This window comes from Taudactylus pleione, unplaced genomic scaffold (assembly GCF_031769625.1).
Source record: "Taudactylus pleione unplaced genomic scaffold, aTauple2 ptg000066l, whole genome shotgun sequence".
NCBI classification, from domain to species: domain Eukaryota; kingdom Metazoa; phylum Chordata; class Amphibia; order Anura; family Myobatrachidae; genus Taudactylus; species Taudactylus pleione.
In genome coordinates, this window is record NW_028284468.1 from 36,047,643 (window position 1) to 36,065,040 (window position 17,398).

The window sequence follows — 17,398 nt, forward strand, 5'->3', positions numbered from 1 at the left end:
CCATTTATATTCGTTATCTGTCAGCTACATGGTGGCTCATCCAGTATCTTCATTATGTGTTGATTACATAGCCCAATTCTTAGATGCCATTGGAGCTAATATTGCTCTAGATGTACACAGTGATTTATGTCCAGATACACTGCCAGTCTTATTTTACGTCATTTTATTTATCCAGGAATTTACATATAGACATTTTGTTGACTCTAGCGTTTGTTTACCTATTACCCTCTGTTGATACATTGTTCGTTACAGTGCTTGATTTATCTGTATGTGTTTTACACAGTTAACATGGTGATGGTTCACGTTAGGTACATGCCCCCTAGTGAGTCACCGAGCGCCGGAGTGATGCACACCTATGACGTCATCGGGACTCCGGAGGGTCAGCGTTGGACGTGCACAGTGGTGTATGGTCACAGGTATGTATTTATGTATGTTTATTAAACGTTGACTTATATCGGACACAGTCTGCCTGTATTTATTTTCAAGCCCCGGAGTGCCATCCACTATTGTGTACCATATATATATATATATATATATATATATCATGTATGTTTTCTATATTTTATAATATTAAGGATATGTGTCTAAGAAATATATATATGTCACAGGTGTGGCACTCCAGATAATAAATCCACATCAACCAGTTGATACGCTAGAAGGATATGAATTTATTGCCTGGAGTGCCACACCTGTGACTACTAGAAATTCTTATACTGTGAAGGCACACAGCGAAACAAATGTGTTATCTGCATTACTTACAAAAACCACAAGATGATACTATTGTGCTTCATGTATGCATGCCTTAGGAAATAAACACCACATTACAGTAAGAAACATTACAGCCTTCTTATAGCACAAAGTTGTACAATAAACATACTGTACAAGTGCGCATGTTTGTTTTACACAGTATACTTTAAAATACATAGCTCAAAGAAACAGATATTTCTACTTCAGGGTCCATAGGGTATCCACAGGATACCTTGGGGTATAGGTGTGACGTCAGTCGCAGGGCACCAAAGAGTTAAGCTTTCAGCCTCCCAGGATGCACTAGGTCCCCCTCCTATACCCCGCCCCCGGGCCAAGGCACCTCAGTTTAGTTTGGTGCCCGGCCGGAGTCGGGTGCACCTGTTGGAGTGGGGGCTAGAAGAGCCCCTGAAGCTTTTTCTTCATGCAGCTGTGGCTGCACATCTGGATGAACAGCATGGACAGTCAGTCCTGACGTCCATGCTGTCTTCCCTACACCCCGCCGGTACCAGAACGCCGGTACTGATCCGGGGATGCTGGTGGGCGTCTGGGGTCACAGCTAGCGGTGACCCCAGATGCTCCGGACCATGGCCGGATTCAAGGGGGACAGAGGTAAGCAGCGGGGTCCCGCGGTGGGTCCCCGCTGATCACATGGTCCTAAGTCCCCAGGCAGGGGGCTCCCTGGGGACTGGCTGCAGCGTGGAGCCAGGCGACCAACCTGCGCTTCCACTACCCCCTGGGACAGCGGACCGCAGCAGAGCGGTAGCGCTGCGGCGTCCCAGGGGTTAAATGCATGCCAGGGGAGCGCGCCTTCCCTGTCTCACAGCCGGCGCCTCCCCCGCTGCACACAGCCCTCTCTGCATGCTGCCGACTGGTCCTGTGGCAGCGCTCCTCCCCCAGGCCAGCCTCCTCTCTGCTCCTCGGCGGCCATCTTCTCCAGAACGCATGGTGAACGCTGCTGGAAGCGCTGGACGGAAGCATCGTGGTCTGGGTCCCCCCGCATACCTCTCCTCCGCTGTGGCTCAGGTCTGTGTATGCAGCGCTGTGTCCTACCAGGCCCTGTGTCTGTGTAGTTGAGTAATCAGCGCTGTTAGTGCAGGAATTGTTATTTCTTTGCATTGTATGTGACTGTGCTAGCGCTGCTGCCTGTAACTTTTCTTCTCTAAACTGTCAGCTTTATTACTGTCCCTGTTCTTCTGCTAAAGCCCTTGCGGTGCGGTGCGGTGCTGCAGGGTGGTCTCTCGCCTATTTAATACTTAATTGGTGAGAGAGGTCACATACGTGGTGCCATCATGTCTGAAAGTGATTTTCCCCTCCGGCTACAGTGTACCACGTGTAAAGTACCGTTAGCGGAGGGGGAGGGTAGCGCGGAGGGCCTTTGCCGGCAGTGTTTGTCCATGGCGCGGCCTATTACGGTTACAGCACCGGTACAGGAGCCGCCCTGGGCTTGTTTCGCTCAGACGTTAACAGCTTTAGTGGGCCAGTTAGCTCCGCAGCCCGCGTTTACCCCGAGGGGTTTGTCCCAGCAGTCTGTGGTGTCGTCACCCATGCAGGGGTTCCCACGACAATTGGTGGTACCCCACAGTCTCCCTATTTCCCCGCTCCCGGGTTCTCAGGAGCCAGCGTGGGTTAACTCCCTGACGAGTTCTGTACAGCACTTGTCGGACGTGTTGCAAGGGGAGTCTGTGATGCGGCCTCATAAAAGGCCGGTGGCGTCTCTGTCCGCTCCTTATGAGGATGACGAAGGGACGTCTGATGATGGGGAGATTCTGGATCCTTACGATCAGGAACCTCTCCATACTAAGGACGCTGATGCTAAGTCCAAAGTATATATTCCTGGACTTATTCGGGCGGTCCGCACAGCCTTGGTGATTGAGGACGAAGTTCCCCCAGCGGCTAAATCTAAGTATGCCTTTTTCAAAGATGTGAAGGGCGATGCCACAGTCTTTCCTCTTTCGGGTCAGTTGGTGGACCATTTAGAGGAGGCGTGGAAACAACCTGGCAAAAGATACCAGCCGCAGAGACGCCTGGCGGTGGCTTATCCGTTCGCGGATAATTATTTTGCTAAGTGGGAATCCCCTCCACAGGTGGATTCTCACGTGACCCGTCTTGTCCGTAGTGCCACATTGCCGATGCCATCCATGTCCTCCCTTAAGGATGCTACGGACCGCAAGGTAGAAATCTGCCTGAAGTCCGCTTATTCCCTTGCAGGGGGGGCAGCACGGCCGGCTATGGCCATTTGCTGGGTTGCCAGAGCGATGGAGCGCTGGGCGGATTCATTAGAGGCTTCTTTTGAATCCGACTGTCCGGCCGAACAGGCGGAGTTGATTGCCAATCTCCGTGATTCGGCCACCTACATCAACGAGGCGGCTCTAGACATTAGTACTCTGGTGTCTAGAATTTCTTCAGCAGCGGTAGCTGCTCGTCGCACCTTGTGGCTGCGATCCTGGAAGGCGGACGCAGATTCCAAGAAAGGTCTGGAAGCGTTGCCGTTTACCGGAGAAGTTCTCTTCGGTCCGGATCTGGATAAGATTGTGGCCACGCTGGCGGCAGCCAAATCTGCTTGTCTCCCGTCGGCCGCTGCTCCTTCTGGTTCGGGACCATCGTCCTTTCGGTCATCTAGGGCCCAGGGCAGGCCCAAACCACAGTCGTTTCCTCGACAGGCTGGCCCTAAGAAATCGGTCAAGCCCCGGAAGCAGGCATGGAGTACCAGACGTCCGGCCCCCAAGCCAGATGACAAGCCTGCGGCCTGACGGTCCGGGCCTCCCTTTGGGGGATCCCAGGGTGGGAGGCCGCCTGCTACAGTTCGCCCAGTGTTGGTCGACCACTACGACAGACACTTGGGTTCTGGAGGTGGTTTCCCACGGATACGCCCTCTCCTTCCGGCACAGACCCCCGGCTCGCTTCTTCACCACGGGTCTCCCATCAGACCGGAACAAGGCTACGGAGCTGCGGAAGGTATTGCACACTATGCTCCAGGCTGGAGTTATAGTGGCTGTTCCATTCTCCCAGAGGGGCCAGGGTTTCTATTCAAATCTATTTTTGGTACAGAAACCCAATGGGTCATATCGTCCGATTCTCAACCTCAAAGCACTCAACAAGTCTTTGCGGGTCCCGAAGTTTCGGATGGAGACCCTACGGTCCATCATTCTGGCGCTGGAACCTGGGGACTACTTGGTGTCATTGCACATACAGGACGCTTACCTGCATGTCCCTATTCTTTGGCGCCATCAACAGTTCCTCAGGTTTGCAATCCGCAGCGACCACTTCCAGTTTCGGGCGTTACCTTTTGGCCTGGCAACAGCACCACGTGTTTTCACCAAGGTGATGGCGGTCATGGCGGCTTCTCTGCGGCTGCAGGGAGTCCGCATGTTGCCGTATTTGGACGACCTGTTATTGGTGGCAGGATCTCCAGAGCTCCTGTTACGCCACTTGGACCTGACCATTGCACTGCTGCAACGGCACGGCTGGCTAATCAACTGGCAGAAGTCCACTCTAATCCCGTCTCGGAGGATTCTGCATCTTGGAGCCTTATTGGACTCGGGACAGCAAAGGATCTTCGTGACGGAGGACAAGATCTCTGCTTTACAGTCAAGGGTGCGCAGTTGCCTGCACAGCCGCCGGGTGTCCTTACACTCGGCGATGAGGTTACTGGGCTCCATGGTGTCGGTGTTCGACATGGTGGAATACGCCCAGTTTCACTCCAGACCTCTGCAGCACCTGATCCTGTCCAAGTGGAACGGGCTGACTCAGTCTTTGAAGTCCCAGACGATTGTGCTCACCCAGGAGGTTCGCCTGTCCCTTGCGTGGTGGTTACAGACGACCCACCTCAACAAGGGACGTCCGTTCTGGGTTCCAAATTGGGTCCTGTTGACAACGGACGCCAGTCTTCGGGGCTGGGGAGCACTTTCGGGTCCACACTTGTTCCAGGGCAGGTGGACGCCGACAGAAGCGGAGCTTCCAATAAATATCTTGGAACTCCGTGCGGTCTTCAATGCTCTCCAGCAGGCACAGCGGTTTCTCCAGGGTCGCCCGGTGCAGGTCCAGTCGGACAACGCTACCACCGTGGCCTACATAAACAGGCAAGGAGGAACTCGCAGTCGGGCGGCTCTCGTAGAAGTCTCTCGGATCCTGGTTTGGGCGGAGCGCAATCTTCCGGCCATATCAGCGGTCTTCATCCCGGGAGTGCTAAATTGGGAGGCGGACTTTCTAAGTCGCCAGGACGTTCATCCGGGGGAATGGTCCCTGCACCCGGACGTTTTTCAACTACTGGTGGACAGGTGGGGTCTTCCAGAAATCGACCTCATGGCGTCCCGGCACAACAACAAGTTGCCGGTGTATGGGTCTCGCACAAGAGACGAAGGGGCGTCTCTGGTGGATGCTCTGTCCGTCCGGTGGCCGTTCCGGTTCGCATACCTGTTCCCTCCGGTCTCCCTTCTTCCACGGGTAATCCGGAAATTCAAACAGGAAGGAGGGACGCTCCTGTTGATAGCTCCCGCGTGGCCCAGACGGCACTGGTTCTCAGACCTTCAGGGTCTGTCCGTGGACAGTCCTCTGCGGTTGCCGCTACGACCGGATCTTCTGTCTCAGGGTCCTTGCCTTCACCCGGACCTGACTCGGCTGTCTTTGACGGCGTGGCTGTTGAGACGGCCATGCTGAGGTCCCGGGGGTTTTCCAGCTCTGTGGTGCGTACCATGTTACGAGCTCGGAAACCGTCTTCCGCGAGGATATACCATCGCGTGTGGCATACGTTCTTCCAGTGGTGTCGACCGAGAGGTTATGCACCGCGGGAGTTTCGTCTGTCTCGGATTCTCGCCTTCCTGCAAGCGGGACTAGATCATGGGCTTCGCCTTGCTTCTTTGAAGGTACAGGTTTCGGCCCTATCTGTCTGGTTTCACCGTAGGATTGCTACAATCCCGGATGTGCGCACCTTTATGCAGGGTGTTCTCCGCATTCAGCCGCCCTTTGTTCCACCTGTGGCGCCTTGGGATTTGGCTGTGGTCCTGAGGGCTCTCCAAGGACCGCCGTTTGAACCACTGGGCTCAGTGGATCTTAAATGGCTAACAGCTAAGACTGTTTTCCTTCTGGCCATTGCTTCGGCCAGACGTGTTTCTGAGTTAGGGGCTCTTTCTTGTAGACCCCCTTTCTTGGTTTTTTATGGGAACAGGGCAGTGCTCCGCACTCGGCCCGAGTTTCTTCCCAAAGTTGTTTCCCAGTTTCATGTTAACGAGGAAATAGTTGTTCCGGCCTTTAACTCACCGGGTCTTTCCGTGGGTGAGGCCTCTTTGGATGTTGTGCGGGCCTTAAGGACTTATGTTGACCGCACTTCTTCGTTTAGGAAGTCAGACGCTTTGTTTGTCCTCTATGGCTTCCGTAAAAAGGGTTGGCCTGCTTCAAAGCAAACTTTGGCAGCCTGGATCCGTATGGCTATTTCTGAAGCTTATCTTCATGAAGGCCTACCGGTCCCTCCTTCTCTGAAGGCTCATTCCACTAGGTCTGTGGGTCCTTCGTGGGCAGCTCGACGTGGTGCCTCGGCAGTTCAGATCTGCAAGGCTGCTACGTGGTCTTCTGTCCATACCTTCGTGAGGTATTACAGGTTTGACACCTTCGCCTCTCAGGATGCTTCCTTCGGGCGGCGGATTCTCCTTTCTGCACAGGAGCGTCCCCACCCTTAAAGGATACTGCTTTGGGACATCCCCAAGGTATCCTGTGGATACCCTATGGACCCTGAAGTAGAAAATATGAGATATGGTAAGAACTTACCCTTGTTATCTCTATTTCTACGAAGTCCATAGGGTTCCACAGGACTCCCGCCCTGTCGCACCTGTGCTGCAGATGGGCTTTGCTCTGGTCACCGGTTTTCCGTCTCCCTCTGGTGAGAATGTGATTCTTGTATGTGTCCAGATCTTTGTTCTCTCTCTTCCTTCTCCTCCTCCGGCCTATGGCTTGGTAACTAACTGAGGTGCCTTGGCCCGGGGGCGGGGTATAGGAGGGGGACCTAGTGCATCCTGGGAGGCTGAAAGCTTAACTCTTTGGTGCCCTGCGACTGACGTCACACCTATACCCCAAGGTATCCTGTGGAACCCTATGGACTTCGTAGAAATAGAGATAACAAGGGTAAGTTCTTACCATATCTCATATTTTTTAAATCTGAAGAATTTGAATATAATAAACACATTAAAAAACATAAAACATTGAAAAGGCTCAGGCGCTTGTCAGTTGGAAATTAAATAAGTTACTATCTAGTCAAATTGACAAGTATTTCAGCTGCAGAGATAAGAATGAGCCTGTGAAAAGCTCATTCCAAATTCAAAAACTGAAAAGAAAAATATTACATAGTAACTCTGCGCAAAGGGATAATAAACATAATATGTGAGATGGCAGAAAGATACAAATATTATAAGTGCTTCTAAAAAATTGTAAGGACTCAATCAAAGTGCATACATATAAATGTAATTGGGTAAAAAATAACACATAAAATAAAGAGCTTATAAATCACCACATGATAAAATGAAACCATAAACCTAGCCCTAAAATTCTTGCATCAATCGACTGAAAATGTGTAGGATAATATAAATCACATTAGCAAATATATCAATTGAGTTGAATATCTCTCAATTCCTTAGTAATAATATCACATCCAGTTTAGGTATCTTGGTGTATTCTGCAGATATTTAAAAGTATCAATCAAATATGTAGTATACACTACTGATGTTTATAATAATCCTGCAGATCAGCCCAACATTTGCCCTCTTCAAAATAATGTATATGGTTGAAGTCCCATGAGGGCAATAGTTGATAGCAACTTGGAATATGGCAAAGTCTATAATAGTGCTCACCCGCTGATTTGTTCTATATCCTGATGGCGTCTTGTCGTGATCAGGCTGCAAGAGCCTTGGGCGTATGGAGCGGCAACTGCCTGCACTCCGCCACTGGTAAGCTCTGTATCCCGAAGGTGTCCTGCTGTAATTGGGCTGCAAGAGCCTAAGAAGTATATAGCGGCACCAGCCTGTACTTCGTTGTAACAGTGTCTTACAATGTGGCAATGGCTGCGCTGTATCGACTTCAATGTGTCAGTGGTGGTGGTCACGTGAACGGTCTGGCAGTGCCCTGGATACTCAAAAGGTTCAGCAGCTGAGCGTCTTAGCCAAATTGAAATAGCTGGGGATCCCCCTGACGCGTTTCACCCCTGAAAGCAAGGGGCGAAACTGTAAAACTTCTTCAGTTAACTAATATTATTTTTAGACCTTATCGAAGTCCTCATTTGCAATAATATGAGTACAGTCTCAACAAACTTGGGGAAATCTCTCTAATTCTGAAAATAAAGTCCATATGTATATTGTTGTCTCCATTATTGTTTAGCTTATAAAAGGCTGTACTGTAAAAGCAGCGGACACTCCTAACTCTCAATTTTCAAACACAGCCTGTGACATGACAGTTAGGAGCTGGTTGTTTGGGACTTTTTCTCCGCTCACTTTATCTCCATCCAAGGCTTAGTAAATAGGTCCCATATAGTTGTTATGTGACTCGACTCCAGCTTTGACTACTGTAGAGGAGTTGGGCTGCTGTTCCTCAAGATACTAGCTGTCGATATTAATAAACATTTGTTCTTCATGCAGGTGGGCTCTCTAGAGGTGTGGACGAGAGAGCTGGTGAACGAACAGTATGCCGTGGCAGTGCTAAATAAAGGAACAGATGGATTGCCGAAGCGCTTCACTACAAGCCTTGCCACTCTCAATATCACAAAGTGCACTATCGGCTATAAACTCTATGATGTGTTTGAGGAAACGTTCTTGGGGACTGTTAAACCAGAAGCCCCAGTTGATATGCAAATCGCACCTACAGGTGTCATCCTGTTTTTTGTTCAACCAGTTTCTGTCCACCATCGTCCTTTGTAATGACCATCACAAATAACTGCAATTGGATACATACACTACCGTTCAAAAGTTTGGGGTCACCCAGACAATTTCATGTTTTACATGAAAACTGACTTTTTTTATCAAATGAGCTGCAAAATGAATAAAACATATAGTCAAGACATTGGCAAGATTAGAAATAATGATTTTTATTTGAAATAATAATTTTGTCCTTCAAACTTTGCTTTCGTCAAAGAATGCTCCTTTTGCAGCAATTACAGCATTGCAGACCTTTGGCATTCTAGCTGTTAATTTGTTGAGGTAATCTGAAGAAATTTCACCCCACGCTTCCTGAAGAACCTCCCATGGATTGGCTTGATGGGCACTTCTTGCGTACCATAAGGTCAAGCTGCTCCCACAACAGCTCAATGAGGTTGAGATCTGGTGACTGTGCTGTCCACTCCAGACAGAATACCAGCTGCCTGCTTCTTCCCTAAATAGTTCTTGCATAATTTGGAGGTGTGCTTTGGGTCATTGTCCTGTTGGAGGAGGAAATAGGCTCCAATCAAGTGCTGTCCATGGGGTATGGCATGGCGTTGCAAACTGGAGTGATAGTCTTCCTTATCCAAAATCCCTTTTACCTTGTACAAATCTCCCACTTTACCAGCACCAAAGCAGCCCCAGACCATCAAATTACCTCCACCATGCTTAACAGATGACGTTAGGCACTCTTCCAGCATCTTTTCACTTGTTCTGCGTCTCACAAATGTTCTGTGTGATCCAAACACCTCAAACTTCGGTTCGTCTGTCCATAACACTTTTTTCAATCTTCCTCTGTCCAATGTCTGTGTTCTTTTGCCCATATTAATCTCTTCCTTTTATTGGTTAGTCTCAGATATGGCTTTTTATTTGCCACTCTGCCTAGAAGGCCAGCATCCAGGAGTCGCCTCTTCACTGTAGACGTTGACACTGGTGTTTTGCGTGTACCATTTAATGAAGCTGCCAGTTGATGACTTGTGAGGCGTCTATATCTCAAACTGGAGACTCTAATGTACTTATCTTCTTGCATAGTTGTGCACCGGGGCCTCCCACTTCTCTTTCTACTCTGGTTAGAGCCTGTTTGTGCTGTTCTCTGAAGGGAGTAGTACACACCATTGTAGGAAATGTTCAGTTTTTTGGCAAATTCTCGCATGGAATATCCTTCATTTCTAAGAACAAGAATAGACTGTCGAATTTCACATGAAAGTTCTCTTTTTCTGGCCATTTGGAGAGTATAATCGAACCCACAAATGTGATGCTCTAGATTCTCAACTAGCTCAAAGGAACGGGCAAACCCGTTTTCAGCTGTGCTAACATAATTGCACAAGGGTTTTCAAGGGTTTTCTAATCATCCATTAGTCTTCTAACGCACTTAGCAAACACAGGGCTTGATTCAGACCCGCTCGCAAGCCCTTGAGCGCTCGCGAGCGGGTCGATGGTCCGCAGTGCGCATGCGCAAGCCCCGGAGCCAGAGAGAAATTCTCTCGCTCCGTGGCTCACTACAAAAGTGGTGGCTGTCGATGTTGATCGACAGCTCGCCCCATTTTGTAGGCGTGGCAGGGGGTGGCTTCACAAACTGAGGCATTCCCATGCGAACGCCTGCCGTTTGTGGGCGGCCTCAATGACATCACCAGTGATGTCAGTGGGAAAGCTTCCGGCTCTATTAGAGCCAGAAGCTCTCTGGGGCTTGCGGCCACGAGACCCTACCACAAGGGTCTCATCGCAAGCCCCGATGGTCATCATCCTGGCCGCTCGCAATAGGTCTGGGTGGTCACTCACAGCTATGCGAGCGGCCAGGAGGCCGCAGAAAAAAAACAAAAACTCCCTGATTCAGAGCGTCCGTCTCTGAATCAGGCCCATAATGTACCATTAGAACACTGGAGTGATGGTTGCTGGAAATGGGCCTATGTAGAAATTCCTTTAAAAACTAGATGTTGGCAGCTAGTATAGTCATTTACCACATTGACAATGTATAGCGTGTATTTCTGATTAATTTAATGTTACCTTCATAGAAAAAAAAAAGTGCTTTTCTTTCAAAAATAAGGAAATTTCTAGGTGACCTCCAAGCTTTTGAACGGTAGTGTAACTTATGCCATACTTGTAAGTGATAGGGTGATCTGATGGAAGGTACGATGCCACTGTAAGGTAGTGGTTCGATGCACTGTGCAAAAATACATTTATTTCTGTAAAGGGTGTATGACTATCTGTTCGACAGGTTTTTATGAACCATTGTTTTGTTTTGTTTTGTTTTATTAGAAGAGAAATATTCTGCATAATTCTGCATAATTGTTTTAGCGGCACAGATGCAGGTTTTGAGGAACCAAATAATTCTAAATATGTGGCTTCAATTAAATTTGCATCAAATCTGCAAATTCTTGGCACTAAATGCAGTTTTTGGAGATCAGAAACTAATATTGATATGAGAAAGCAGATTAAGGCACGGTTATCTCTATTGTGTATTGATCAGGTTTATGAGAAACGTGATTCTCCTGGGTGTTTTCGGGGTATATGTATCAAGCAGTGAAAAGCGTGGAGAAGTTGCCCATAGCAACCAGTCAGCTCCTACCTATTTTTATTTTATAGAATGTGCTTGATAAATGCTACTTCAAAGTTGATTGGTTGCTATGGGCAACTTCTCCACTGCTCCATTTCTCCACACTTTTCACTGTTTGATACATCCCCTTAAGGAGAGACCGGACATACAGTGATGGTCACACAGCACAGGGATATTCTGTGGAATCTGCAGGTTACTTGAACACTCTGCAGGGTTATTTCTACACATGTTTACAAATCAATGATTGTATAATATTCAATATATTTTATAAATATTTCTTAATGTACAAATCAATCAAACATTATATATGTGATTTAAATGGGAAATCTAAGTCATTACCAATAAATGTTTTTTCCCCTTCGCTTCTGTGTACTGAGCATTTCGAAGGTTTAAAACTGTTGTCCATCAATTAAAGAGAACCTACTCAGGTTTATGTAATTTTTTTTTTTTATTGAAGCAATGCACAAAAAAACATGAGCATTTCTTACAATGCAATATTACATGTATGGGATCAGAAACAGTTAGACCCAATGAAACAGTTATTACATAAGGCATAAGAATAAAGTCAGTGATGGTGACAATGAAACAATACGCCATCATTTTAAAAACACACCTTGCAACAAATAGGTTTGCTCAGATATTGAAATACATACATTATAAATTGTCGATTACTCAATTAAACAAAATAAACAACACATAATACAAATTTAAATAAAAGAAAAGACAATTTGCTCGCTCCTCCCTCCACTCCTATCCCAAGTCAGGGATCGGGATCGGTGGAACACCCTCGATCTCCCGCATAAGATACCAGGATGTATATCGTATGGAATTTCGAATTTGATCTTGAATACTTATGGAAAGAGTTGCAATAAAACTTTCCCACATCTCAAAAAATTTTCAGTTTTAATCTCTTTGTCGTGCATCGCCTCTACCCAGGCCATACGAAACAGAACAGTTTTGCTTTGAAAAGGGATAGGGTGGGAGGCTCTGGGTGTATCCACACCTGCAGAATAGACTTACAAGCGGCAGCGCTGACCGCCAATAATAGACGACTACCACCTCTCGTAATTCTAGTCCCACTTGGAAGAATGCCAAATAAGGCCCATTCAGGGGTCACAGTCGTGTGATTAACCAGGTGTTCTTTAGAGTAATTTAGTACTTGTAGCCAGAATCTATGAATTAGTGGACACAACCATAAACAGTGAAATAAATCAGCTTGAGATTGGCCGCACTTAAAACACGAATGAGAGTTTGAGAGACCAATCACAAATCTTCTATGAGGGGACAAATAGGACCTGTGCAGTATATTCAAAAACATCTGTTTACATGGTGGGAGATAAAATATAACAAGACTTGTGATGATCTTTTAATAAGTCTGCCACCTGCATACTGGGAAGCTGCGAGATCCATGTTTGGGGCCCTCCCTGAGAAGTAGAGTAGTCTAAGAGATGTTGAAAATGATTGTAAGCCATAGAAATCGCCTTTTTTCTTAACGGTGCCTCTTGTAGCAAGGTATCCAAAGGTTTTGACCAATCATTTTGGGAGAAATATCTAATGGTTTGGCTAACGTAATGTTGGGCTAGAAGAAAGGCAACAGGGTAGGCAGCCAATACCGGGAATTTCTCTGTTGCCTCCTGAAACGTGAGGGGCCGCTTTGCTGAGACATCCACCAAACATCCAATGTTAATCACTCCCCCCACCCTCCATATGTTAAAGGGATGTCTAGCCACGCCTTCCCGGAAATCGGGATTACGTATAAAAGGAAGATAAAGGGATTTATGTGCATTTAAGTTATGTTTATGTCGCAAACTATGCCACAGCCTCCTGGGGGGCCAAAGCAGCGGGTTCTCTCTCAGGTGGGTCGGAACCTTCTGATCATGGAGGTGCATAAATGACACCAAGTCTCCCCCCTCTAGAAATTCCCTCTCCAAAGAAGTATTTGAGTAAACCTCTTTGTCATGCAGCCAATCTTTAAGGTAACGCAGAAGAGCCGCTTGAGAGTACCATTGCACATTTGGGAAATGAATTCCACCGTTTGATTTAGGTTGTTGTAGTTTTAATAAGCCAATGCGCGGTCTTTTTCCTTGCCAAATAAATCTTCGGAAAAAAAAATGAATATGGGTAATGTCTTTGGGAGTGAGTGGCAATGGTAGGAATTGCATCAAATACATAAGACGGGGAAATGTTATCATTTTGATTAGGTTTGCCCTTCCAACGTATGAAACAGGGAGGGACTTCCAGCTCAGTGGCTATCCTACTTAATTGTTGGATATAATTAAGGCTATAAATAAGACCTGGTTTTCTAGGAATTTTCACTCCCAAATAAGTAAAGTGATCAGAGCGCCAGGAAAGTGTGACATTATCTGCCCCCACAATGTTAGATATATTTTGACCTAATCGAAGAGCCGTTGACTTAGCCCATTTAACTGCAAAACCAGACACCTCTCCGAACAAACACAATTTTTCAATTATATATGATGAGGATTCCGAGGGGTTAGAAATGTATAACAAAATGTCATCTGCAAATGCAGTTAGTTTTATGACTCTGGAGCCAATGGGGATACCTTTAATAAAATCATCTTTTTCTATTATACATAGAAGGGGATCAATAGCTATATTAAAAAGGAGTGGGGAAAGCAGATAACCCTGACGGGTGCCACGGGACATGAATAAAGGTTCACTACAATGGCCATTTAAGAGTATGGAAGTGGACGGGTGCATATAAAGATATCGGATGAGACTTATAAAAGTGGGGTGAAAGTTTCGACGAGAGAGAATAGAAAACAGATGTGGCCACAGGACAGTGTCAAATGCTTTAGTTGTATCTAAGCTTATTAAAGTTTTGAAAAGAAGCAACCACTGCGGCCACAGCTGCTCTCTCCCCCCTGACAGAATGTCTGTCACGAACGAAACCTAGTTGATGAGTGGTGAGAATCTGAGGGAGAATAAGTTGGAGTCTGGCCGACATTATTTTGGCCAACAATTTAATGTCCGTGTTAAGCAGGGTTATGGGACGATATGAATCAAGGAGTTGAGGGTCGCGCTGAGGTTTGGGAAGTACAATAGTGTGAGCTGAGTTAAAATGAGGGAATGGTGAGTTATTGTGAAGAATATTATTGAACAATTCAGCCAAAGCAGGGGCTACTTGAGGTTTTAAGATTTTGTAATATTCGTTAGAAAAGCTGTCGGGGCCACGAGATTTATGTAATTGAAGCTCAGTAACAGCCGCAGTAACCTCCTCTAATGTGATGTCTTCACCCAATCCCTCCGACTGCGACGGAGAGAGGTGGGTTAAATTTGCGTCTTGCATAAGCATATTATGTGCAGCTTCATTAAAGAAGGGGGCTGAATATAAATTAGTGAAATGGGTCTCAAAAAGTTTCAAAATATCTGGGGAATTAGTAATTGTGGATCCTGAATTTGGGTGTTTGATTGCTATAACAAATCTACGAGGTTGACTCGATTTGGCCATGGTCGCCAACAAGCGACCTGTTTTATTTCCCCAACGAAAATATTTATATTTGGAGAACACCAAGTCCCTCTTAGCTTGGGATAAAAGAAAATCATTCAAAAGTTGTTTAGCTTGCGTATAATTTTGCAATGAGTTTTCTGAAGGTGAGTCTAGGTGAGTTTTTAACGCTTGAGATAACGCTTCATGCAGAGATGTATATTGTTTATTGGATTTTTTTTTTGTCTGGATACAAGTTCAATAATGTGTCCTCTAAGGACCGCTTTAGACGCACCCCAGAATGCTGCTGGTCTCTCCCAGCTGTCCACATTGTCATCCAAATAGTTTGCCCACTGAGTGGTAAGGAAGTCTTTAAATTCGGTAGATTGGTATAAATAGCTGGGAAAGCGCCAGAGACGTGAGCCTCCTGTTTGCACCGACCTCGTAAGAGACAATGAAATTGGAGCGTGGTCAGAGATTAAAATATTGTGTCAGTGTGTGTGTCAGTGTGGTGAACAGACGCCACTAGGGAATCGCTAATTAAAATTGTATCAACTTGTGACCATGAATGGTGGACCCCAGAAAGAAAGGTAAACGTTTTATCCGTAGGGTTAAGAAGGCGCCAAATGTCCGTAAGCTGGAGAGAGGACCTGAGGGAGTGGATTTGTCTCCTAATGAATGATTCAAGTTTCTGGGGGGAGGTTGTTTATCGAGCATAGGGTCATCTACGGTGTTGAAATCCCCACCTAGGATCAGGGGGAAATTAGTTCTCTGTGCTAGGAGGTGTGTGAGATCTTGCAAAAAATCAGAGGTAGCCACATTTGGGGCATAAATGTTTACTAAGGTGTAACGGGAGCCCCACACCTCTACATCTTAAAGCAAATAGCGGCCATTGGGGTCCACCTCTGAATGGAGAATGGAATAGTGAAGGTCTTTATGTAATAAGATAGCTACTCCTATGGCTTTCCTATGAAAATCTGCAGAAACACATTGTCCCAACCACGGTGCCCGGAGAGAGGACCCGCTACCCCGTTTCCAGTGGGTCTCTTGGAGAAAAATTAATTGGGGACGAAATCTTTTTACGTTTTATCGGAGTGTTAAGATCCCCCACGTTCCAGGAGACAAGTTTGAAATGTGTGTTAGAGGGAGGGATAACCAACCCAGATGGATTTATAGGGATGTTAGCCAATACCCCTACTAGGGTGGTGTCCAGTAAAAAGATGAAATTCTTCCATCACCAACCCCCCGTCCCAGCAAGCGGAGGGAAATAGGCATAATGACATCTGGCCCTTAACAACAATAATATCATGTGAGGGGAAGAGACGAGCAAATGAAACACATAAACAAAAACAAAAATAAAGAAACATACATTGCTTCATACCACTTTTTCCATATTTTTCCAGAATCCACCAAAACTTAGCGAGAACCATATAGTCAAATGGTACTCGCAAGGAACAATAGAACAATTAGAACTACACAAAATTAGAGTAGCTCAATTATCAAAGAAGTATATTCATATAGAGTAAAACAGAAATAGGTAATAGGCATAATATATATGGAGTTATCTGTTTGGAGAGACGCCCCGGCCAAGCATACGGGTCACGTGTCTTAGCTTGAGCTGGGTCAGTAAAAAATATTGTACGACCATTGTCTTGGATCCTGAGCTTAGCAGGGTACATTAGGGCAAACCTAGTGTTGTTATCATGGAGCTGTTTGCACACATCCGAAAACTCTCTGCGTTTTTGGGATACAGATGCAGAGAAGTCTTGGAACATCAATATGCGAGACTCATTGACTGTAAGATGGGAGAGTCTCCGGAATGCCCGCAAGATATGCTCCTTCATTCGAAAATCAAGGAATTTTGCTATGACCGCTCTAGGTCTAGCTTTAACATCAGGGCGGTCAGGGCCTATACGATGGGCACGTTCAATATGTGGGATTATAGAATCATCATGCCTGTCTAAAGCCCCTAGAATGTTGACAGAGAGATATTCCAATAACTGAGCTTCCCGGATACTCTCGGGGATACCGATGAAGCGCAGATTACTTCTCCTGTGCCTGTTTTCCAGGTCATCAATTTTAGTTTGTAAGGATTGGATTGACACAGCTTGAGTATTTGAAGATTGTTGAATTGTATGGACTTGGTCTTCCGAATCACTAACACGTTGTTCCAGGGAATTTAATCTAGAAGAGTTAGCTTCAATTTTAGATAGTGCTGTGTCAAAAAGAGTTTTCTATCAATCAAAGGCATTAGGATTTTGGATATTTCTTTTGCCATTTCGGTAGAGGAAGGGAGATTACAGGGGGCTGCCTCAACTGAAGCAGAGTCTGAGGCAGGGGACGGGGGGAACGGGGGGGGGGGGGGCAGATTTCCCCATTGGTTTATTAGATCTGCTCATTCTGGTGTTTGCAGATGGGTTTGATGATTTGTTAGTTGTATTTTTTTGGAAGTATCTGTCCATAACGTGTCATGGGGGACACTCTATTAGAAATGGCGTGATACAAATAGGATTATGAACAGGAAAATTCCACAATATATCTAAATTATTTATACAGTGAATATAATGGTAAAGATAGAAGGTATGGAGCCACTCAAAAAATAATACTCTGCATTATTAGAATATAGTAAATACTGTCTGTGAAAAAACTAAATATAAATTCCAATAGCAGTGTATATTATTAGAACAATGCACAAATATAACCACTAGATGGCAGCAAAATATTAGAAATAGTAACTCAAATGGTAACTCAAATGGT

At 46.1% G+C, this 17,398-nt stretch overlaps 1 protein-coding gene across 3 annotated transcripts in view; it reads left to right on the plus strand.

Annotated features, from left to right (window-relative positions):
• NAGA (alpha-N-acetylgalactosaminidase) overlaps positions 1-11,555 on the plus strand; it is a 53,707-nt gene extending 42,152 nt beyond the window's left edge. For all 3 annotated transcript variants that reach the window (XM_088466783.1, XM_088466784.1, XM_088466782.1), the window contains one exon: positions 8,364-11,555. In XM_088466783.1, the coding sequence (XP_088322909.1) occupies positions 8,364-8,642 (279 nt within the window). In that variant the 3' untranslated portion in view covers positions 8,643-11,555. The remainder of the gene's footprint in view (positions 1-8,363) is intronic.
• Positions 11,556-17,398: the final 5,843 nt, after the last annotated feature.